Source organism: Nannospalax galili, unplaced genomic scaffold (assembly GCF_000622305.1).
Source record: "Nannospalax galili isolate Female #2095 unplaced genomic scaffold, S.galili_v1.0 scaffold1272, whole genome shotgun sequence".
NCBI classification, from domain to species: Eukaryota; Metazoa; Chordata; class Mammalia; order Rodentia; family Spalacidae; genus Nannospalax; species Nannospalax galili.
This window is the reverse complement of record NW_008332402.1, coordinates 1,882,563-1,907,454: the sequence shown is the minus strand read 5'-3', so window position 1 is coordinate 1,907,454 and position 24,892 is coordinate 1,882,563. Positions and strand designations below refer to the sequence as shown.

At 41.7% G+C, this 24,892-nt stretch overlaps 1 protein-coding gene across 1 annotated transcript in view; it reads left to right on the top strand.

The window, feature by feature from the left end:
• The window catches only part of CUNH4orf51 (chromosome unknown C4orf51 homolog), a 51,568-nt gene that overhangs the window by 20,477 nt on the left and 6,199 nt on the right, over positions 1–24,892 (top strand). Inside the window, 3 exon segments of the mRNA XM_008827491.1 lie at positions 16,503–16,561; positions 19,382–19,442; positions 20,680–20,753. Of these exon segments, the coding sequence (XP_008825713.1) occupies positions 16,503–16,561; positions 19,382–19,442; positions 20,680–20,753 (194 nt within the window).

Below are 24,892 nucleotides of genomic sequence, written 5' to 3'. Positions count from 1 at the left end.
CTGTATACTGATTCAGTTTTCCAAATATTAATTTTTGAAGAGACTGTCCTTTCTTTACCATGTATTCTTTTTTAAATTTTATTAATTTGTTTGTATTTAATGTACATGAGTGTTTTCTCTGCATGTATGTAAGTGCATCCATGTCATGCAATGCCCATGGAAGCTAGAAGAAGGTGCATGATCCTTTGGAACTGGAGTTAATGGACAGTTGTTAGCTTCTATGTAGGTGCTGGGAACCGAACCAGGGTCTCTTAAGGATTGAGCCATCTCTCCAGCCCCTCTGTTACATATTCTTGAGGGCTATTGTGGTTTGAGTGAGAAGGGTTCTCCACAGGCTCATATGTTTGAACACTGGAACACCAGTTGGTGGTGCCAAAGGTTGTGGATCCTTTAGGAAGTGGAGCCTTACTAGAGGACTTGAGTCACTTAGGGCAGCCTTTAAAGTTTCATAGCCGTCCCACACTTCTGTCTGCACTCTGTTTCCTGACTGATGTGGCACTGTGGCCTCCTGCCATGTCTTGGCCTCCAGGATGGACAGTTTCCCTCCTTAAACCAGAGTTAAAAATAAACCCTTCCTTCCTGAGTTCAATCTTGTCAGGTACTTGGTCACAGCAATGAGGAAAATAACTACTAGAGTGGCTTTTGTTGAATATGAGTTAACAATATGTGCGTGGGTTTACTTCTGACCTCTCTATTCTGTTCTTTGGGCCTGTGTACCTGTTTTCATGCCAGTACTATACTGTTTGGACCATTACAGTTTTGTAATAGAATTTGAAGTCAGGATAAATCTCCTATCTACTTTAAAAATTCTCTTTGTGCCCGGTGTGTGTGTGTGTGTATGTGTGCATGTTGAGTATATGTGTGTGCGAGTGTGTGTGCAATGAACAGGGACAATCTTGGGTGTTATTCTTCAGGCACTGTCCACCTTGTATTTTGAGACAGGATATCTTACTGATATGGAACTCACCTAGTAGACTAGGTTGACTGGCCAGAAAGTCCCAGGGATCCACCTGCCTCCAACTCTCCAGTGCTGGGATTACAAACACACACTATCCACACCTAGATATTATTACATGGGTTCTTAAAATCAAGTTCAGTCATTTCAAGGCAAGCACTTTACCAGCTCAACCATTTCCCCAACCCTTTATGTCTGATTTTTGAGAATTTAATAAAACTGTTTCTCAGCAAAGTCCTATTTGGGTTGAATCTAGGACCTTCCGAGCTTCCCATACTTATGGAGAGCCCGCCCCCGATTTGGGGAGTTCACAGCTGTCATTTCTTCAGTCTGTCCTTTTCTTTTTCCCTTCTGGCACTGACATAATATTTACATCTGTTTTCTCGAAGAGAATTCATGTCCTCCTTCCGTTCTCCTGCCCACCTCCCGATCTCCCCTCCCCCTCTCTTCCTCTCCTTCTCTGACTGGATGTCAGATAACTCCTCTCTGATTCATATTCTTTTCTCTGCTTTATCAAATGAGTTTTTGATGCTCCTTTTTTGTATTTTCCCATTTCATTCATTGTACTCTTCAATACCAGAATGTCTGCTTGTTTTCAATTAACTTTATTGGGTACAAAAAGGGTTTACAACATGACCTATGGGACGCAGATAGACAGCAAAGAGGTTACTAGAAGAAAATTCATATTCTGTCATATCAACATGTTACCTTTTGGGGAGAATTGTCTCAACAACAGCTAAAATATACTCATTTAGTAAAGTCCTGAACTCAGCACAGTATTACTTATAGTGCTGTGCTGTACAGTAGGTCTATAGACTTGTTCATCCTGGCTGTCAATACGCTTTGTGTCCTCTGACTTACATCTGTTTTTTGTTTGTTTTGGTCTTTTTGAGACAGTGTCTCCCTGTAGCTGCAGCTGGCCTGGAACTTGCTATGTAGACCAGGGTGGCCTCGAACTCATAGAGATTCACCTGCCTCTGCTTCCCGAGTGCTGGGATTAGAGGCATTTGCCACCACCCCTGGCTATAACTGTTTTTTAAAAATTTATATCTTTCTTGAACTTTTAGTTACTGTTTTTCTGATTTTTCCCAAGTTGTTTGTGTTCCCTTGTAGTTCTTCGTACTTGCTTAAAATAACCCTAACCCTAGCCTTAACTAACCCTAACCTTAACCCCAACCCTAACTCTAACCATCTTTGTGGGAATTGTTAAGATTGTATGCTTTCTCTCCAACTCACAAAGCCAGGTCAGATGACAGGAATCTGTTGTTTTCCTGAGAGAAAAAAATGTCCAAATTTGTGTACTTTCTTCCAATCCCTCAGAGTCAGCTAACTGCCCTTGTGTTCCACCTGTAGAGGCTTGCGCTCTGTGGGGCACCCACAAGGACTGGACATCCAGGGTAGGGACGGCAAGTCACGTAGAACACTTGGGGTGCTTGTGGGGTCAGTTGAGGTGATCTCTGGGTGATGCATCACAAGCAGATCCTGAGTGGGCCTCCTGGAGAACTTCTGAAGCCGGAGGTAGGATGCGTGGTCCTTTGTTGATCTCCAGGCTCAGGGTGCTATGAGTTCCTACCTCTGTTCCTGGGCATTGGCCTCCCTCAGCACCCAGCATGCTGACCATCCCAGGGCTCTGGGTGGGGTCAGGAAGAAGTAGGCCGCTTCGGTGGCATCTTGCATGGCAGGAGGAGCCAGGTGCTCTCTTAGTGCTTCCTACTTTCCCATGAGGAAATCCCGCTGAGGTTTCTGTTGGCTCTGGGCTCTGCTGCATTGACAGAGCGGTGACACAGGGCAAGTGACACAGGTCTTCTTGGCCTTCGATGCATCTGCTGCTGAGTCTTCTACTTTAGAGTTCTGTCAGAACCTCCCCACTGGGTCTGGCCTCCTAACAGAGGTGTTTGTGGTTGGAATCTGTGCTTTCATATCAACCTATGCTAGGGAAATGGTGATAGCAAATTCCTGTCCCACTCTCTTCCTGATGTCATTCTCCACGTTTAGGTTCTTGATTGTAGTCCATATGGCTTCCATTGCTAAAGAAGGCACAATCTCTCTAGCAGGGAAGTAAACACATTCCACCCAGGATATAGTTTGTAAAAATCACAGCGATTCCAAAGCATTTTCCCCTCTTTTATATTAGTCCGAGGATGTACCCTCTACCAGAACTTGAGGCTTTGTTGATAAAGTATTGATAATCTGTGTGTTATCAGTGGACTAAGATGAAACACCAAGACTAGAAATCACCAGCTAGTCAACTGTATCTACAAAGGCCAACTATACTTACTAATTATAAATATACTTCCTAACTTACCTGCTTTAGTTAAATGTGATTAACCTTAGATGCTATAATAACACTTAAACCCCATCTCCACTTACTTTACACAATAGAGGAATATCTTTCTTCACATAAAGTCCAAAGTGGCTGTTCTGTGGGCTGATTGTCCACATGGTGTTCCAGGAATACAGACTTCCTTCCTCTCAGGATTTTAACATCCCTTAGAGCCCTAAGGTCCTTCATCTCAACCTACAGGTGGGGGGGTGAAGGACCAGGAAGATATGCCCTATTCACCCTTTCCTTCTGGAAAGGACATCCCTTCTGCATATTCCAATGTGAGGTCAGAGAGCTCAGCCATGGATACCTTGGCTGGCAAGCCTCATCCTAACACCACCTGCATGTACCCTGGGAGAAGGCACCACTGCCAGCAAGTTTGATTTTGAGAAGGAAACAGATTTTCCCACATAATTTCCATCTCTCAGGGTCGAGTCCCTGAAGGATTCATATGACTGATAATTATAATCACAAATTAAAACTTTAAGTATTTAATTACATATTCTGTAATGTTTGCCATTTTATGAGGTATTTAAAGTTTTAATATGTGGAGACAGGGGGGACTAAGTGATAGAAAGAGTTATTCTGTAACCTTCTGGATATTTGCTAGCTAATAGAGATAAAAGTTTTTAATGTTTTCCTTGGATGGTTGATGGTCTGCTGACTTTCCTAATAAAATTTGACTTTACGGGAAGAGCATGTTTGAGATGGGACTTCAGTGTTCCTCTATGGTTTGTTGATGCAAGATATAGGAAAGGCAGCTATTTGCACTGTTATTAAAGTCAGGAAAGACTTTCTTCCCTGTGCAGTAAAGAACAAAAACTGAAACATACTACATAGCTTAAAGACAGGTGAGCTCAAGTTGGGGAGATTAAGCAGCCTGTCCCCGTTTATATTGCTGTTCGTGTTCTTAAGAACTCAGATTAACCCCAGTGATCACCTGCTTCTCAGGCCTACAGCTGGGTGGGCAGAAGTCCGAAGTGTAACTTTAGCAGCAGAAGCAATTATTAACCAATAGACAATGTGTATTTTTTGTTTGTTTGTTTCCTACCTCCCCTTTGATCTTTTATTTATTTATTTTTCCTGGGTCTCATGTAGCCCAAGTCGGCCTCGAACTCTCTAAGTAGTTGAAATCCACATCCTGAGTGCTGGAACTACGTTGCTATCTTTACGGGTGTTGGGCATCCAACCCGGGGATCTACACATTCTAGGCAAGTACTCTACCAATTGAGCTATGTCACCAGCCCAGACTGCAGGTGCGTGCATGTGTGTATGTGTGTGTATGTGGTAGTAGTGGAGCATATGCAAATGGGTGCATGGATGCATGTGTGCTCCAGTGTTTGATGTCAGACATCCTCTTTGGCCACTCTCCACTTTATTTTTTGAGACAGGGTCTCTCACTGAACCAGGAGCTCATTGATTCAGCCAGGCTGGCTAGTTAGCAAGGTTCAGGAATCCTCCTGTCTCTACCTTCCCAGTGCTGGGATTGCAGGCATATGCCTCTATGCCCAGCTTAACCTGGGTTCTGGGGAGCCAAACTTAGATCCTCATGTTTACACTGCAGGCTCTTAACCAACTAAGCCATCTCCCCAGTCCTTCCTGCCCTATGGCCTGTTCTTAAGTGTGATCTGCAATCATCATAGAAAAAAACATTTTCAAACTGTTTTTCATAACATCCTTTCAGAGTTCCGTCCTGTTTATTCTGTCTACATTAAAGCAGTTCTCCTTATACAGTAACGTGATTTTTCTTCCTAAGTGTTTGATCTATTTGTGGTTTTTCTGACCTGGTTTCCTGGACCAGAGTATATGGCCTATCATAAGTTTACCTCTCAGATTCAAGAACAGAGCAGTAACCAATAAAAATCAAGTATCATAAAATACAACAAACAAATGGCCAATCAACTTTCTATTTACTTTGCTATGCTGGATTACAGCAATCTGCATTTAATCAAAAACTTCTGTTCAGTTCTCTGCCCAAACAGCTCTATGGTGGGATGCATGTTGGGTCAGTAGGGCCTGTTGCTACTGACTACAACTTTGCTTTCTCTTGGTCTCAGCTTTGTATCTCTCTCACTACTGACCTGCTCCAAAAGGTCCTTGAATTAGCTTTGCAACAGTGTCTTTCTCATTCTTGCTGTTTTGGGAGATGTAACCTACTGGGAAGGGTTTTATATGGGTGAATACACCAAAACCCAGAGTGGCAGCATGGATAAGATTTTCTTTGGATATTTCCGCACCACAGAACACAGTATGGAGAATATGGACAAGAATCAAATAATATTCAAAGGGAGAGATGTGCATGATCTGCAGTGTGATTTCAAGAGTAGGTCTGCCTGTTTGTAGCATCCGCACTTCCCTTCTACTCCTTGAATCCCATTTTAATTCTTCTACACCTTCTCCCAATATTAAACAACCTCAGAAGCAACAAGAACCAACCAGGATGTCTCATGAGCCATGTCTTGTCAACCCAATCCAGTCTCTCCACAGGGAGATACTGTTGTGTAAACAAGATGTTGCTTCTCTGTTTCCTGTCAGACTTGTAAAATCCTGCTTCCCTATAAGGCTGTGTGGCTGCGATGCTCCCGTCCTTCCACTGTCACCTCAGCTGTCCTCTCAGCTCTGCTCACTCTGTTCCAGCTACACCGTCTTTGTCGGAAACGCCATTTCTTGCTTTGGGACCCTTATACATGCTGTTCTTTTCTGGAATACATGGTCTAAGCTCTGCTAAGCAGTATCCTTGTGGTCTAAATTTAAATGTTCATCTCTTCAGAGAGGCCTTTCCTGGATGCCATATTTAAAAATAAAATCTTTTTTATGTATTGTTTTATTTTATGTGTACGAGTGTATTGCCTGCACATATGTAACTGCACCCGTGTCACGCAATGCCGATGGAGACCAGAAAGGGTGTGGGTTCCCCTGGAGCTGGAGTTACAGACTGTTGTTAGCCATATTTGGGTGCTGGGAACCGAACCTGAGTCCTCTGCAAGAGCAGTCAGTGCTCTTAAAGGCTGAGTCATCTCTCCAGCCCCTAGAATTAAATTCTTTGTATTCTCTCCCTCTTAATCGCTATTTTAATACCTACTTTGCTTTCTGTATGTCTTCATATTTATTATCTGTTTTTTAAACTCTTTATCCTTCTAGAACAGAAGTTTCATGAGAGCAACACCTTATTATTTTTGTTCATGAATCTCCAGTACTTGGCATAGGGCTCAGCATAAAGCAGATGCCCTGTGCGGTGGTCAGTCTTGACTCTCTACTTGGTTGGACTGGCAGATCCTAAGAAACTAGACAAGGACATTCCTGGATGTGTCTGTGAGGACATTTGCAGACATGCTTAACTGAGGGAGAAAGAATTGGATGCCATATTTAAAAATAAAATCTTTTTTATGTATTGTTTTATTTTATGTGTACGAGTGTATTGCCTGCACATATGTAACTGCACCCGTGTCACGCAATGCCGATGGAGACCAGAAAGGGTGTGGGTTCCCCTGGAGCTGGAGTTACAGACTGTTGTTAGCCATATTTGGGTGCTGGGAACCGAACCTGAGTCCTCTGCAAGAGCAGTCAGTGCTCTTAAAGGCTGAGTCATCTCTCCAGCCCCTAGAATTAAATTCTTTGTATTCTCTCCCTCTTAATCGCTATTTTAATACCTACTTTGCTTTCTGTATGTCTTCATATTTATTATCTGTTTTTTAAACTCTTTATCCTTCTAGAACAGAAGTTTCATGAGAGCAACACCTTATCATCTTTGTTCATGAATCTCCAGTACTTGGCATAGGGCTCAGCATAAAACAGATGCCCTGTGCGGTGGTCAGTCTTGACTCTGTACTTGGTTGGACTGGCAGATCCTAAGAAACTAGACAAGGACATTCCTGGATGTGTCTGTGAGGACATTTGCAGACATGCTTAACTGAGGGAGAAAGAATTTGGTCAGCACCACATTCCAGCTGGGGACTTGATGGAATGAAAGGAGAAGGAGGAGGAGTTTGACCCCCTTTCTAGCCACCATGGGAGGGGGGTGTAATTTTGCACCGTGATACAGTCTTTCAGCCATTTTGTTCTGCCTCACAACAATGGCCCAAGTCAACCATGGAATGGAACTCTGAAACATAAGCCAAGTTGATTTTCTTAGGTATTTAAGACTGATTTCTTAGTCACATAAGAAAAACTAACACATCCTATAATTGTCAATCAGTGGCCATTGTTAGTTTCTCCTCTTTCACAATGATAGTCTCTTATAAAGTCAATTTGTAATTTACAATTCTTTCCCAAAAGATAGTTTATAAATTACATTTTAAAATTAGAATCTGGTTTATAGAGACAACCTTTCACAATTGAGTGTTTTAAACGATAGCCTTTAGAACCCTACGTAGTAGCCACTAAAATAAAAATACTTTAAAAATGAAATGGCTGAGCAGCACATGGCACAGTAGCACATGTGCATAAATTTAGTTCTAGATTCTCTAATGGGCTTAAGAAGATAAGCTAGAGGGCTAGAGAGATGGCTCAGCAGTTAAGAGTACTGACTCTCTTGCAGAGGACCTGGGTTCAATTCCCAGGACCCACATGGCAGCTTCGAACTGTCCTTAACTCCAGTTCCAGGGGAATCCAAAGCCCTCTTCTGACCTCCACAGCATTGCATAACACGGGTGCACTCGCATGCATGCAGGCAATACACTCATACACATAAAATGGAAATAATAAAATAAAATATTGAAAAAGAAGATAAGCTAGGCAAACTGCAAATATGAAACATACATCTGTAATTTGATTAAGAAGTTGGTACTGTGAGTGGGGCTGTTGCTGTGATGAACCCGACCACCTTGATTTTTGGAGGAATGCAGGAGACTTTGGAACTTTGGACTAGAAAAGCCATTGAATGCTGTAAGAAGGGGTTAGTGGGCCATTCTAGTAGGAGCCTGGAAGACAGTTGTATTGAGAATAATGTGGAGAGTGAAGGCATGGCTCATGGGGTTCCAGAGGGGAACAAGGACTCTATTAGCAACTGGGCTAGACCATTCATGTGACTATTTTAGCAAAGAATCTGTCTGCATTCTGCCTATATCCTAAGAACTTGCATGAAGCTAAGTTAAAAAGTAATAGACTAGTATCTTTGGTGGAGAAAATTTCGACACAGCATAATGTTGAATTTGTGACATGATTACTACTGATTAATCTTATGCAGATTTAATAAAAGAACAACAAATGGGGCAGAAAAATGAAAAATGTGCCATTTGGAGAGGAAAAGATCAATAGGAAGCTTAATATTATAGCAAAGTCATGTTCTAAAAAAGAGGCTCTATTTGTTAATGAGATTAGCTCTGTCGAAAACAGCTTCCCACTTTGCACTGGAAAGGAAGGAAAGGTGCTGCCAGGGCAGGACCCCACCCAGCTAAAGTTTTGGTTTATGAACAGGAAGAGTAGAAGGAATTTCCTGCTTCTAGAAAGGAGCAGCCTACAAAAGCTGCTGCTAATATGGTCCAAGGAGGTGAGGGTCCATCTTAAGCTGACTGAATTTGCCAATGTTGTCCACACAGTACTGGCTTTGGAGACAAGAAGGATGCTAGACTGAGGGAGTCACGGGTTCTTCTTCCATAGTTTCAGACAGCCCCTGAGGCCAGGCATTGTGGGGCATGGTCTGAGTCCCTGACAGGCCATTGCATGAAGCTGTAAAAGGAAAGCCTGGGTCATGGTGGAGACCCCAAGATGTTGATGGCCAGAGCCATGAGACATCTGCCAAGGAGAGCTGCATGCGTGGAGTGGAACCAGTCCAAAAGAGAGATGTATGTTACAGGCAGCAAAGGGAGGGGGCGGAGCCATCTAAGCCCTTTGAAGCTGAAGCCTCGGATACTGGACATGGAGCTACAGGATTTGGTATTCGCACTGTTAGGTTTCAGTTTTGCTTTGGTCCAATCTCTCCTCACTATGCCTCCATTCCTCCCTTTTTGAATGGTAAAATGTATATTCTGTGCCATTGTATGTTGGAAATATGTAATTTGTTTTTTATTTAACAGTGGGTCACAGTTAATAGATTGCCTTGATTCTCAGAAGAGACTTTGGACTTCTGAATGGTGTTGAGACTGTTAAAGACTATGGGGACTTTCAAAATTGCACTACATGTATTTTATATTAGGATATAGTCCAAGAAGCCAAATATGGTTGTTGCAGTGAGAAATGTTCCCTCATAGGCTTACATACTTGAACACTTGGTCCCCAGTTGGAACTGTTAGGGAAGGTTATGGAACCTTTAGGAGGTGCAAACTTGCTGGTGGAAGTATGTCACTGTGAGTGGCCTTCGAGAGTTAATCACCTCATCCCACTTTCTGTTTGCTCTGTTTACTATGTGTGAATAAAAATCTAATTAGCCAGCTTCCTGCTCCTGCCAACATGCTATAGCCCCCACTCCCACCACTGAGACTCTAGCCCTCTGGAATCATTACCCAAAGTAAACTCTTTCTTCCTTATGTTGCTTTTGGTCATGGTGTTTTATCACAGCAGCAGAAAAGTAACTAATACACTATGCAGACCCCAAATATGAGAATATGCATCTATATTAGTAATAAGTGATAGTAAAAATGATCTGGTGAGAGGGAAAGCAAGCATATGAATTGCTGGTCCTATGAGAGCAATTGAGGCCTGCGGCAAAGAAAAGACTTCTCTTCATTTTTTTAGTGAGGTTGCTGTCTTGTGGTTTCCAGGCTTTGCTGGTTTCATTTTGATCGTGCCTCCAGGATGTGCCACTTCTGTTGCTTTTGGACCGCTTCTAATGCTTTTTGCTACTAAAGCTGGGGACCCAGGATAAAGGTGGAAGTGGGTAGGTTAGGGCATGCCTGAAGAAAGTAGGCTTTGGGCACAAGTTTTCTAGTTGGGGCTCCCTCATGCCCAGGCCTGCTCTTTCCTTACAGAGCATCTGAGTAGCAGCTACTCTCCAAGGCTTCTTTCTCCTCTGACGTCTAGAAATGAGGTCAACTGGAAGGCTTTCACTGTCCTCAGCTCTACAGGGAGATAACATAGGATGAAACACACCTGCCAGTTCTACAAAAGAGATTTAGTTCTTCTCTGTGACTACACACAATATTCCAGCCATCAACTGAGCTGTTTCTGCTCAAGGGGCCACTCTTGGCTCACTGTGCATACACTGAGAATAGCCCTCCCTTCCTCCAGTCATCTTCCCCTTTATTTCCTGACAGGGACAGAGTTTGCTACTTTGCTTCTGGTACAAGCCCTTACAGGTCTGTTCTGGCACAAAGCTTTGGCAGGAGAGCCCACATTGCCTCTCCCTGGGGCCATTCTTGTCTTCTGACACCATCAAAGGCAAGTTTCCTTGTGGGATCTTGGGGGACAGAGGGTCACACTGCTCCCTTCCTAACTACTTCCCTCACCATGTTCCATCCCACTGTGGAACTTGATAGCCACTGATGCCCAGAGTATGCAGAACAGGGACCAGACCTGAACAAGCCTCATTTGCCTCAGGATTCCACAGTTACTTGGGGTGTGAACTGTCAGAGCAGGAGAAATTTCTTTTTGTTTTTCTTTCTTTTTAATTTTTATGTGTATGAGTGTTTTGCCTGCATGTATGTAGGTGCCACATATGCATGCAATGCCCATGGAGGCCAGAAGAGGGCAACAGATTCCCTGGAACTGTAGTTACCCTGGGTTAGCTACCCTGTGGGAGCTGGAATTTGAGCCTGGTCGTTTGGAAGAGCAGCAAGCGCTCTTATGTACTGAACAATCTCTCCGGGCCCCAGAGGGAATTTCTCACACTATGATTTCATTGTTTTTCTGGCCAACTTGCATACGCTTTGTTGTGAGAAGTCTATACATTTCTTTTTTAAAAAATAAATAATTTATTGGGAATTTCATTACATGCATATAAGGCGTTTTGATCAAATCCATGCCCACTCCCTCCCCTCCAACTCCTCCCATATCTCCCCATCACTTTTTTCTGATAACTTCATGTACTCTTTCTTCTTCTTTGATTTATTTATTTTTTTAATGGGGCTTTTGGCTACTCTAACATTCCCTCCCTCTGAAGAGGTAACCTGAAAATCTTTTAAGGATTAGATAAAAGCTCCCAAATATTTTTGACATTTTTGGCCTTTGGAATGGAGTATGTTACTAAGAGTCCCTAGGACATTGTGAGTTTTAGCCAAGAAACTGGCTACTTTTCTTTGGGGTCTTTTTCACCCTGTCTGCCTAGGCAGATCCTACTTCCTATTCTTACCACACCACCATCTGAAGAGGTTACCCAAATTGCTCATAGAGAATTGGGATGCAGACCGCTCTGTCTTCTTCCATGCTAAACAGGGATGCAGGGTGAGGCAATTGGGGTACCCCTTCAGTAGGTCTATCAAAAAGACGCTCAAATTCCATAACTCTTATCTGTAGGAAGAAAAGAAAGCCCTTGACTGATGAATACGCGATGTGAAGGAGAAGCAAAGGCAAGAGCAGTTAGCATTACAAGTACTAGACAGGGAACCAGAAAAAAGTCAGAACAGGGCAAATTTCAAATGTTGCATCCCTCTATTGGGTTCCTCCTCATTTTTCTTTTGTCTTCCAAGGCTGGGCTCTAGGGTAATGGATTCAGGATTTGCTTTTAGGTATTTTGATAGCTGTTGGAGTGGTTAGAATCAGTGTCGGTTCCCTCTCAAAGGCTTGTAGATAGGGGGAGAAAACAAATGTAGCCATCATTTTAGAACAATAGCTGGTTGTCTCCCTTAGCTAGGTGGGCACCACAGTGCACATTTCTTTTAAAGTACAGAGAAAGAGAAAAAGGATCACATTGGCCACCAGGAAAACTAGGCAGCGTGATAAGCTCTTGGCCTGGAATTGAGGTCCCCACTGTGCAGATAGCTACGGCCAATCTTTGCCAGCAGGCCCTAAAGAATCCCAGGATGGGCCTCTGTACTCAGGAAATACCAGCGTCCCTTCAGGTGTTGGGAATTCTGTTTTGTTTTGCTCTCTCTAGTTTAAATTAGGAAACTGACTAATAAATGGTTAAATGTGTTTGCCGGAAAGTATTCAAGTGTAAGGCAACAGTTTCCAAATTCCCTGCAGAGCCAGGACACAAGGGAACCTTGGCAGCCAAGCCTGTTATTAAGAAGGTCACAAGATGCCATCTGTGATTGCATGCATTTTCCTGTTCTGACATAACATGGATGAGGGGTGGTTGTGATTGATTTTGTCTGAGAGTTTAAAGCTACACTCCTAGCACAGTGGTGACTGGGGTGGGCTGTGTGAGCAGACCTGGGGTCCATCCACAAGAGGGGCTCAATTAAGATGGCCAAAGACAGGAAAAGATGAAGCATTTTTCTTGGGTCTGTCTTTAATTATAGTTCAAATGTGTTTTGGGATACCCATACCAGACTTTCCTAATTTGTGCGTGTGTGTGTGTGTGTGTGTGTGTGTGTGCGCGTGCGTGCGCGTGTGCACATGTCTGTGCTTGATTTTAGCCACCTATAAAATATGGTAATGACTTTCTTGTAATTGTGAAGTTAAGGCAGACAAATGAATATCTTATTCTTTTATTAACAACTTAAATGTTGAAATAATATGATCACCAGTACCAGAATTCCGTCATGGACTCATCAAATTCTAACATTTGCCATATTTGTTAACATTTTACTTTATCTGAATTTCTAAAATATACATTTTATTTATTTACTTATTTATTTGGGGAGGGGATGAGTGTGACATGGTGTGGCAGTTACAGGACAACTTGTGGGAGTCGATTCTCCCCTTCTACCATGTAGGTCATGGGGACTGAACTCAGGTTGTCAGGCTTGGTGCCTGCCCTGGATTTCTATATACCGATACCTGCATGTGCTTTTTTTTTTTTTTTTTTTTTTTTTTGCTGGACTCTTAGGGGAAATTACAGACATCAGAGCAATGCTTTCAAATGCTGTTTAGCGTGTCTTCCACAAGTAAGAATGCTTTTCCACATAACCATAATACTACTATCACACCCAAGAAATTTACTAGTGACAGAATAATTTGTATCTAATATGGAGACTACTGAATGCTTGAGTCTTAGAAATCTGTGAGGAAAAATATCTGTTCTGTAATCTAGCCCCATGGTTAACAACTATCTCTCTAAGATACATTGTATTTTTTTAGACACTTTGAAAACTCTGGTGAAAGCTCTGGTCTTCAGAAAAATCTCCAAAAAGACTCTTATCCGCAAAATTCAGACATCTTGGATCCTCACAGGTTGTTTGTGGACTATAGGTTAAGTGCTATTCTAATGCTTATGTTTCATCTAAATCCCCTCCTCTGCGTGTATACAATTTAAGAGCACAGTACTCAGACACGGAGAGCAGTTTCTCTTCACCGTTCATCATCGTTTTGTGTTCGTGAACCTTCATTTTGAGGAGCTCAAAGTTTCAAGGAAATCCAAGATTTTGTCAGCTTGAAACTTGCAAGGAAAAGTTATTAGCCAGACACATTCCAGCACATGAAAGCTTACTGGTGTTCCTTTCCACACGGAGGCTGAAGAGTTGGAGAAATGATGGCTAAAAGGTGGTCACAAGTGTGACCTTACACAATGGGCTACTGTGAAACCTGCTGTCATTTTTTTTCTCATACTACACCAAATGCCTCAAAATTACATTTCGTAGATGTTTATTATTGCAGAATCATATCATTTACCCATTAATAATATTGTCATCTTGTTATTGAAAGGAAGGGGTTACAGGAACTAGTCAAGCCTCTGGTGGCCAAAGCAGGTTGGGTCTCACAGAGAGAGCGCTGAGAGGGTGAGACTCAGTAGAGTGGAACCATCACAGCTGATTGTGTGGTTGTGAAGCAGAGCTTCTCAACCATCTGCTTTCACTGCGGTTGTGGAAATTGGGCTTTTCTTTAGTTAAACATCAAACTCTTTGACTTCAAGATATCTTTTTTAAAAAGTGTATCAGTATAAAAAGGCCCTGAAGAAAGATACTTCAACACAATAAAGATTATGTATGCGAAAACTATAGCCAACATTATACTAAATGAGGGTAAAATAGAGCTTTTCCTCCAAAATTTGGAACGAGACAAGGGTGTCCACTCTCTCTGCTATTATTCAATATGATGTCCAAAGGCTTAGCATAAGCAATAAGAAGAGGAGATAAAAGGGTTGCAAATAAGAAAGGAAAAAGTCGAAGCATCCTCACTTGCAGATAATGCGATCCTATGTAAAATACCCCCAAAGACTCCTCCAGAAAGCTCTCAGAGCTGATAAACACTTCCAGCAAAGGGGCAGGATACAAAATTAACATACAAAGATCGTGGCCTTCCTGTATACAAAACACAAACATCCTGAGAAAAAAAATCAGAAAAACACTCCCATCCACAACAGTTTAGAAAAATCTTAGAATAAACCTAATTAAGGAAGTGAAAGACCTCTACAAGACACACTATGTTCAAAGAATATATACCAGTAAAAAAAAGTTTATGAGCATAAAATAGCACACACACACACACACACACACACACACACACACACACAAGCCGGGCGTGGTGGCACACACCTTTAATCCTAGTACTTGGGAGGCAGAAGCAGGTGGATCTCTATTCAAGATCCAGCCTGGTCTACATATTGAGTTTCAAGACAGCTGGGACTACAGGGAGACTCTCTCGCAAAAAGACCAAAAAAAAAAAGTACAAAAAAACAAATAACCAAAGCCCATTCCTCCCCAACTCATGCTTAGTGACTAGACCAATCATTTTATGCCAAGTAAGGCTGCCTTTCAACATTTTTCTTATTTTTAATAAAAACAGAATAAAACATTATTGGTAATTAGAGAAATAGAAATTAGAAATATGAGATCTTGGGCTGGAGAGATGGCTCATCAATTAAGATCACTGGCTGCTCTTGCAGAGGACCTGGGCTCAGTCCCCAGCAGCTAACAACTATCTGTAACTCCAGTTCCAGGGGATCCAACGCCCTCTTCTGACCTCCATGGGTATTACATGGCTCTGTTGCACTTACATACATGTAGGCAAAACACTCATACACATGAAGCTAATTAATTAAAAATAGAAACATAAGATACTATTTCACATCCGTTAGCCTAGTTATCTTCTCAAAGATAGATGATGAATGTTGGTGACGATGTGGAGAAGCTGAAACCTTCCCTCACTGACAGTGAGAATATAACACAGTATGATCACTTTGGAAAATGCTTTGACAATTTTTTTAAAGGTTAAACATAAATTTAAAAGTTAAACATAAATTTATCATAGAATCCAGAAATTCCACAAATAGGCCAGGTATGGTGGTGCCTACCTGTAATTCCAGCACTCAAGAGGCTGAGAAAGAAGGAACGTGGGTTTGAAGCCAGCCAGGGATACCGAGCAAATTTAAGATCTGACTGAGCTATGCAGAGACCTTATTTCAAAACCCACTCCCCACCCATCCACCACCCCCTAACCAAACAAACAACTAGAAGAAAAATTGTTTGTACAAAGACTTGTGCAGGAATGTTGACTGAAGTGCCCACAGTAGCCCAAATCAGAAGCAACCCTACACGCATCACTGGTAAGTGGATAACAAAATGATACATTCATACAGTGGAATACTACTCTGATTTTTTTTTAAAAAAGAACAAAATACTAAAACAACTACAAAACTGATAACCTCAAACTTATTATACTAGCTGAAAGAATCTAGGCAAAAGGCCACATGCTACAAGATTCATTTATATGAAATGTCCAATACAGGGAAACGTATAAAGAGAATAGATGAGTACCTTTCTGGGACTCTAGTAGGAATGGGTATTAACCGAAAATGGGTATGAGGCAGCTCACTGGGGCAATAAAAATGCTCTCATATTGGATTACCGCGATGGTGGTCACATCATTTGGTAGGTAAGCTTGCCGAAAGCACGGAACTGTATGGTGAAACTTAGGTAAGTTTTAGGGTATGGAAGTTATAAGATCTGCTTGAGCTTCACAGGACCTTGAGGGAAATGTACAACCTTGGAATCTGGCATAGTCTTAGTTCCCTCTGATTCTAAAAGTGCAAGCTGTGGGTCACATTCCAGACATGAAATGTGTGCTCCTCCTCAAAGCTCTTGGAGGTTTACTATGAATTTAAATGCCAGTCACAGTTTTACCTGATGTCTTACACTCTGCTGCTCAAATACTAAAGCACTAAAGAGAAACAAAGGCAGTGTAGTGTGTGGTGTGGGTAATCACCTCATTTGTAAGGAATTTCATTCTGACTGCCTCTCCATCTGCAAGCAGGACTCCCCGATATAACAAGACCGTTGTATAACTCACTCAACTTGAAGCACAAAGTGGTAAGTGCCAGCACTTCTCGGTTATCTTTTAGGAGCGTATGTAAGTGATTGAACACTGAATACTGTTCGCACACACAAAAAAAGACAAGCTAAAAGGGGATAAGTTTTGAAAAGGAATACTCATTCATCAAACATTTCTGTGTACTTACTGTGTATGTAACTTCCAATTCGGGCATACAAAAGTAACCAAGGTTACCGACTGGAAACAATCAGCTAGGTTGTCCTTTACCACAACCCCCCACTTCCCTTGCATGGCAATAATTATATATAGTATAGCCACAGTTAAAACAAAACCAGCTTGTCTCTGAAAACATTCATACAATGATGCAATGAGAAACAAGACAAAAGAAAAGCAGGATTCAGTGATATAGCATTTGCGTGGCGTGCAAGGAGGCCCTGGGTTCAAGTCTCAGCCCTGCAAAAGAAAGAAGGAAAAATTATAGGAAATTTTTCCCTTCCTTGAGGATAATATCAATTTACATTTCAGTGATCTCCCTTTCAAAAATCTATATGCTTGTATATACATAAAGATATATATGTCCAGTATATTGACCAAGTCATACTGGATCTTGACCTCTGTAAATATCACTCGGTGTTTTCATGGACCTCTTTCAGATTTAACAAAATCATAGTAATCGATACATAGTATCCTGTTGAGTGAATCCATCAGGAGTTTGAAATGTACCATGTCTTTCATCTGGCTTTTTTCTTTTGCATTTTTTCCCTTCGTTTTCCACTTGCCAGCCATTTAGGGGATTTTGTTATTTATAATTATTATGAACAGTGCTTTGATGACTAGAATTTGAAAATACACCTATGTGATTGTCAATTCATCTTACTACATTTCCAGAAGTGAAATTTGGGGGCCAGAAAGTAGGCTTTTTAATTTTTAATTTTTATTTTATGTGTATAAGTATTTGGCCTGCATGTATGTGTGTGCAATGCCCATGGAGGCCAGAGGAGGGTGTCAGATCCCCGGACCTGGAGTTACAGACAGATGCTAGCTACAGTGTGGGTTCGGGAAGAGAACTCAGGTCTCTGTAAAAGCAGCCAGTGCTCTTAACCACTGAGCCAGCTCTCTAGCCCCCAATGGCTTTGTGTTTTTAAAGATTTATTTTTATTATTTTTAATTGTGTGTGTGTGTGTGTGTGTGTGTGTGTGTGTCTGATGTGGGTCTGTGCATGTCAGTGAAGGTCCCTATGGAGGCCAGAGACATCAGATCTCCCTGGAACTGAAGTTATCCTATAACTTGTTGTAAGCAGCCTTACATGGGTACTGGGAATGGAACTCAGGTCTCTGGAAGAGTTGTATGTACTCTTAACTGCTGAGCCATCTCTCCAGCCCCAGTAGTCACATTTTGTATGCTCCTATGGCATGTATAAAGTTAGGTTCCTGCATGCCTTTAGTCACAATGTTTTTGTGAACTTTCAATATGTAGCTTTGTTTTTATGGATGTTTCTGTTTGAAGACACTTCATTAATATATGCTGTTAATTAACATTAAACTTGTGACTAACTGCATTATAATGATGTTTAATTAATGTAGGTCTTTTCTCTGTGAGGCACATTGTAGCTTTTGTGTGTTTAGAAACCCTACACAGCACTTCAGGACGATGGTCAGGGCCATTTTAAACAGCAAAATCCCCAATGAAAGAACATAAAAATGCAGAAAATGCAGCTGTAAATAGACGACATAAAAGACACTTATTACCCGAGAGCACAGACAAGGCCTGGCTGGCCTCGCTGGACCTCAGCTGGAAGGCGCATGGCAGGTGATTCTACTTTTTTACTACTCTGTGCTTGTTCCTCAATGACCTAAAAACTGCTGCATTAACCTCAGGATTGCACGAAAATGTTAGCAAGTAGGTAAATCTGCAAATTTGGAATCCATGAATAATGAGGTTCAATAGTACGGCTTCTTTCTCCATTTTCCTTTTTTTAAATTAAAAAAAAATTGTGTACTAGTGTTTGACATGTAGGTGTGTATGTAAGTGCACCTGTGTTGTGTCACCTTGTGAGTACTGGAAACTGAACCCAGGTCCTCTGCAAGAGCAGCCAGTGCTCTTAACCACTGAGCCAGCTCTCTAGTCCTATCCTTTGCCCATTTGTCTTTTAGGGTCATTAGATTTTTAATGATTTGTGTAAACTGTTTACATATTAGGATTCGACTCTTTTACCTGTCCTAGTTTATAGATAGTTCCTCTAATTTTGTTTCCATTTTACTATTGCCTGTTACAGTGAATTTTGACAGTGGTTTCAAAATGCCTTTTGAATGGGAGTTAGGAAACAACTGATAAAGGGATTTTGTTAGATGTCTATTATTGTGAAAGTGGGGTTTGTCGTTTGTCTGTGCATGTGTGTATGGTATGTGAGTATATGTAGGTGCATGGGGGTGGCAGAGGTCAACTGTAAGAGTCTTTTTCTATCACTCTCCACCTTATTGTTTGAGACAGAGTCTCACTGAACCCTCACTGACTGGCTAGATAGGCTGGCCAGTGAGCTCTAGGGCAGCCTGTCTCTGTCCACCCCCACCTCCCACACCCTCACCCCAAACCCCAGTCCTAGGGTTATGGACACTCACCATCTCACTGGTTTCTCGTGGGTGTTAAGGAGATGAGCTAAGTCCTCCTTCTGTCACAGCACTTCACTTGCTGAACCATCTGCTGGTGTTTGGTTTTGTTACTTATTTCTTTTGAGACATGGTCTTGCTATGTACCCCAGGCCAGTCAGAATTGTCCTGCCTCAGGCTCCCCAGGGCTGCCATCTGAGGCAGGTATCACCATGCCTGGCTTGGTTGGTATCAATTTCTCTTTTCTTCCAGGCACACCAAATTTGGGGTACTGAGGCTCAATCTCCAGCACCTCTAAACTACAAAAAACCATGTAAGTCCCATAATAAGCTACTATTTTGTAACCAATCACAATCTTTATTTTGACCATGATCTGTATATGATATTTTCATGCCTTCCAGAATCAGAGGCCATTTGAGAAGGCCTCCTTTACTTCTGCCTCCTCCCTCCTGACACACACTGTGTCATTTTGTGTGTCCTAACATTGAAGAAGTTAGGGTCAGCCGTGACAGGAGGGAGGAATCTGCCAGACATATTAGCCTCTTAGCAGCTCTGAAAAAGAGCATTATATGAGGAGGGTTGGTACTGAGGTTGGGATGGGGAGGCTGCATTCATGAGCGTTTGGAATTACTGATTTAAAGAATGTTTGGGAAGATCAAGGTAACTTTGCGGCACAGGCCTGTAATCCTAACTACTCAGGAAGCTGAGGCAGGAGGACTACAATTCAGGCCCAACAGGGCAACTTAGTGAAACACTATCATGAAATTAAAAAAAAAAAGTCAGAAGACTGCCAGGTGTGGTGGTGCATGCCTTTAATCCCAGAACTCTGGAGGCAGAGGCAGGTAAATCTTGGTGAGATCTGAGACCAGCCTGATCTACACAGCAAGTTCCAGGTCAGTTGTGGCTACATTGAGACTGACTCATAAAATAAAACAAAACCAAAATAAAACAACAACAAAAGCTCAAAGGAGGAGATCCAGGTATGGTGGCTGATGCCTGTCATCTTAGAACCTGGGAGGCTGAGGCAGGAGGGTCAGAGGTTCAAGACCAACCAAGGCTATATGAGATCCTTTTCAAAACACAAAAATAATGAGGCTATAGAGATGGCTCCACAGTTAAGAGCACTGGCTGTTCTTGCAGAAGACTGAGGTTCGAATCCCAGCACCCACATGGCGGCTCACAACCATCTGTAACACCAATTCCAGGGGATCCAACACCCTCTTCTGACTTCCGAAGGTCACTTGCTTATATGTAGGCAATACATTCATACACACACAAAAAAAAAGAAAGAAAATATTTTTTAAAAAAACAGCAGAAAAATTTGAGAGACAGAGAGAAAAAAGAGAGAGAGAGAGAGAGAGAGAGAGAGAGAGAGAGAGAGAGAGAGAGTCAAACGAGGGCTGAGGAAGTAGCTCAGTGATCTGCCTTAGCATGTGCATGACTGAGTTCAATACCCAGTAGAGAAAAAAAAAACGGTAAGTTTCCTTCTGGATACTTCCTAGATACTGCTTTTCAAAAGCACTTACGCACTGAATGTCTCTTCACCCTAGGTGTGAGACCCAAAAAGCCCAGCTTTGAGATTCTCATGGGTTACAAAAGTAGAGGGAAAAAGCTCCTGAAACAGGTAAGAATCTTTTCTCTTGTCACTCAACAGTGGGTTCTAGGCTTCTGGGTGTGTCTGCAGGACCGCAGGAGTGACTGTGGAATGGTTAGCCTTGGTGTAAAACCATTCCTTGATATTTAAAGTTGTAACTGAAAGGTGTGTATTGGTTGCCGTCATTTTGATGGCTGTTTTCATGCTTTGTCTAATTTGTGTTTCCACAATTTTACCTTCATTTGGTCTCTCTCTGCTGCCCTGGGGTGTAGCTGTTCCTCTCTCTGCTGCCCTGGGGTGTAGCTGTTCCTCTCTCTGCTGTCCTGGGGTTAGCTGTGCCTCTCTCTGGTCTTTCTGCTGCTTTGCATTCTTTGAAGGGTGGGTTTTGTGGACATGAATTCTTTCAGTCTATTCCTGTCATGGAAGATTTTTCTTTCCCTTCAACTATAATAGACACTTTTACTGGGTAAAGTATCCTGGACTGGCATCTACAGTCATTTAGAACTGGGAATACCTTGTTCTAGGCTCTTCTGGCTTTTATAGTTTGCATTGATAAGTCAGCTGTGATTCTGCTGGGTTTCCCTTTATTTGTGAGTTGCTGAGTTTTTTGTTATTGTTGTTTTTGCAGCTTTCAGTATTCTCTCTGTTCCACGCATTTAGTGTTTTTGCTTTGATATGCCGTGGGGAGTGTCTTTTCTGGTCCTATTTGGTGTTTTATAGGCTTTTTGTATTGTATGGTGATACCTTTCCTTAATTTTGGGATGTTCTCTTCTACAATCCCGTTTAAGATCTGGTCAATACCATTAATTTGAAATTCTCCTTTCTCTATGCCTATGACACATAGATTTGGTCTTTTCATGGTGGCACACATATCCTGCACGTTCCATTCCTGTGTTCTTTAACATTTTCCATAATCTCTGCTTGAGTGGCAATGATTCTTCAACTTCATCCTCCAGTGTTGATGTTCTGTTTTCCATTTCATTCATTCTAGCAGTGAGGCTTTCCCCTGTTGTTTCAAATTGACTTACTGAGTTTTGCACTTCCTTCTTCATTTGAGTCTGAGTTTTCTTCAATGTTTCCATCTCTTTTGTGATTTCAGTCAGAAGTTTATCCCTATCGTCTTTTAGTTCTTTGATTTGTTTGTTCGTGTGTTCTTTAAGTTCGTTGAATTCCTTGATCATGTTTATAATTGTTCTTTTAAATTCTGTGTCCTGGGTTATCTCTAGGGGGTTCTCCTTGTAGAACTCTTCCACAGGACTGGTGGAGTTTGGTGGGAACATGCTGTTTTGTTTTCCCTGTTAGTAATTTTCCATTGCAATTTTGGCATGTGGATTTCTTTGCTCTTTATGTTTCTGGTATGAAACTCAAGTCTTCTTTTGTTGAGTTGAAGTCTGCTTCTGTTTGTGTTATTGGTGTGCCTTGGTTGTTTTCTTATTGAATATGTAAGCTGCTTTTCAGGGTCTCTCGGATTTTATTTTGGAGGGAACTGATAGCTTCAGATCAGCTACTTGGAGCTCCCACAGAGACCCAAGTCAGGTTCCAGTCAGGTACACTCAGGCTTCTTTCTAACGTTGGATCCCTACTAGCCAGTACTCAGAGCACACTTTGGGAAGTTCGCTAAGGGGAGACCTGATTTTGGGACTCTCAGGCGGTCTGCTGAGTTCTCAGCCCCTACACCAGGCAGAGGCCAGATCAGTCACTCTCAGGCCCTCTGCTAAGGTCTCTTCCCTACAGTAGGGTAGGTCTACCCCTGGGACCTTGGGGGGGGGTCTCAGGTAATCTCAGTTAGGGAGTTGAGTATGTAGTGATTAGGGGAAGGTTTGGGAATGCTACCACAACATGGAGGATGGATCCAGGTGCTTTTAGGCAGTTTGGTGAATTCTTAGCCCCTACTCCAGATGGAGGCCAGATCAGGTGCTCTCGGCCCTGAACTCCCCAGTCAAAAGACACAGGATAATTGGATGGATTGAGAAACAAAAATTAATCTTTTTGTTGTCTGCAAGAAACCCATCTCACCTTCAAGGACAGGCACTACTTTTTTTGTTTTTGTTTTTGTTTTTGACAGGCACTACTTTAAGGTGAAAGGAAAGAAAAAAATATTTCAAGCAAATGGCACTAAGAAACAAGCAGGGGTTGCAACTCTAATATCTGACAAAATAGACTTCAAACTAAAACTAATCTGAAGAGATAAAGAGGGTCACTTCATCCTGATTAAAGGAAGAATTAACCAAGAAGATATTACAATCATGAACATATATTCACCAAACTCTGGTGCACCCAAAATTCATAAAAACAACACTATAAGACTTTAAGACATAGATTAACCCCAATTCAGTAATAGTATGGAACTTCAATACCCCACTGTCTCCATTAGACAGGTCAACTGGACAAAGAATAAACAGAAAGATGTGTGAATTAAATGATGCCACATATCAAATGGACCTAACAGCTATCTTTCAAATATTCTACCCAAGCACCGAAGAATATACTTTCTATTCAGCACTCCATGGAACTTTCTCAAAAATTGACCACATACTGGGGCACAAAAGAAATCTCAACAAAAATTGAGATAATTCCATGCATTCTATTAGACCACAATGCAATAAAGCTTAAAATCAACACTGGAAGAAGTTCTAGTCACTACACAAACTCATGGAGATTAAACAACACACTGTTGAATGATGAGTAGGTCTAAGGAGAACTTAAATAAATAAAAGTATTCCTGGAATTCAACAAAAAGGAAAATATAATACAACAAAACTTCAGAGACACTTTTAAAACAGTCTTAAAAGGGAAGTTTATAGCTCTAAGTGCCTACATTAAAAAATCAGAAAGAGCACAAATAAATGATTTAACACTGCAACTCAAGACTCTGGAAAGGTAAAAACAAATGAAACCCAAACCCAGCAGAAGAGAAGAAGTAACAAAAATCAGAGCAGAAATTAATGAAATAGAAACAAAGAAAACAATACAAAGAATCAATGAATCTAAAAGCTGGCTCTTTGAAAAACTAAACAAGATAGATAGACCTTTAGCCCAGTTAACCAAAAGAAAGAAAAAGTCCAAAGCAATAAAATCAAAGATGAAAGGGGAAACATCACAACAGACACCCAAAGATCCAGAACATTATATGGGAATACTTTAAAAACCTATACACTATTAAATTTGAAAACCTAAAAGAAATGGATGGATATATAAAATCATAGGAACCACAAAAGAAGTTAAACCAAGAAGAGATCAACAGTTTAAACAGACCCATAACACACAAGGAAATTGAAATAGTAATACAAAGCCTCCCAATTAAAAAAAAAACCCAGGCCCAGATGGATTTACAGCAGAATTCTACCAGACATTTAAAGAAGACCTTCCACCAATACTACTTAAATTATTCAAAATGTTAGAAACAGAGGGAGAACTCCCAAATTCCTTCTTTGAAGCCAGCATCACTCTAATACCCAAACGAGATAAAGACACAACCAAAAAAGAAAACCATAGACCCAGATCCTCAATGAGCATAGATGCAAAAATTCTCAACAAAGTACTTGCAAACCAAATATAGATGTACATCAAAAAGATCATCCACCATGATCAAGTAAGCTTCATTCCAGAGATGCAGGGAGGGTGTCCTAGTTTGTTCTTCATTTGCTGTGACAAAACACTCTGACCAGTACCAACTTGGGGAGGAAAGGGTTTATTTGTCTTACATCTCCCAGGTCACATGCAGTTCATCAGGGAGCCCAAGGTAGGAACTCAGGGCAGGAACCTGGAGGCAGGAGCTGGAGCACAGGCCATGGAGGAACGCTGCTTACAGGCTTGCTCCCCTGGCCCCTGCTCAGCCTGCTTTCTTATGCAACACAGGCCCACCTGCCCAAGAGTGGCACCACCCACAGTGGGCTGGGCCCTCCCACATCACTCATCAAGAAGATGCCCTTCAGACATGGCCACAGGCCAGTCCAATAGAGGCAATTCCCCAGTTGAGGCTCCCTCAACCCAGGTGTGTTAAGTTGACACTAAAGCTATCCAGCATAATTGACCCCTTGTCAACTTGACACACAAACACATCACTATTAAACCATAAGCTTTCCAATTCTTGTCCCCAAGCTATGATGTCAACATTAATATCACAACATTAATATCACAACCTTAAAAACCCCACAGTCCTTAAAAAA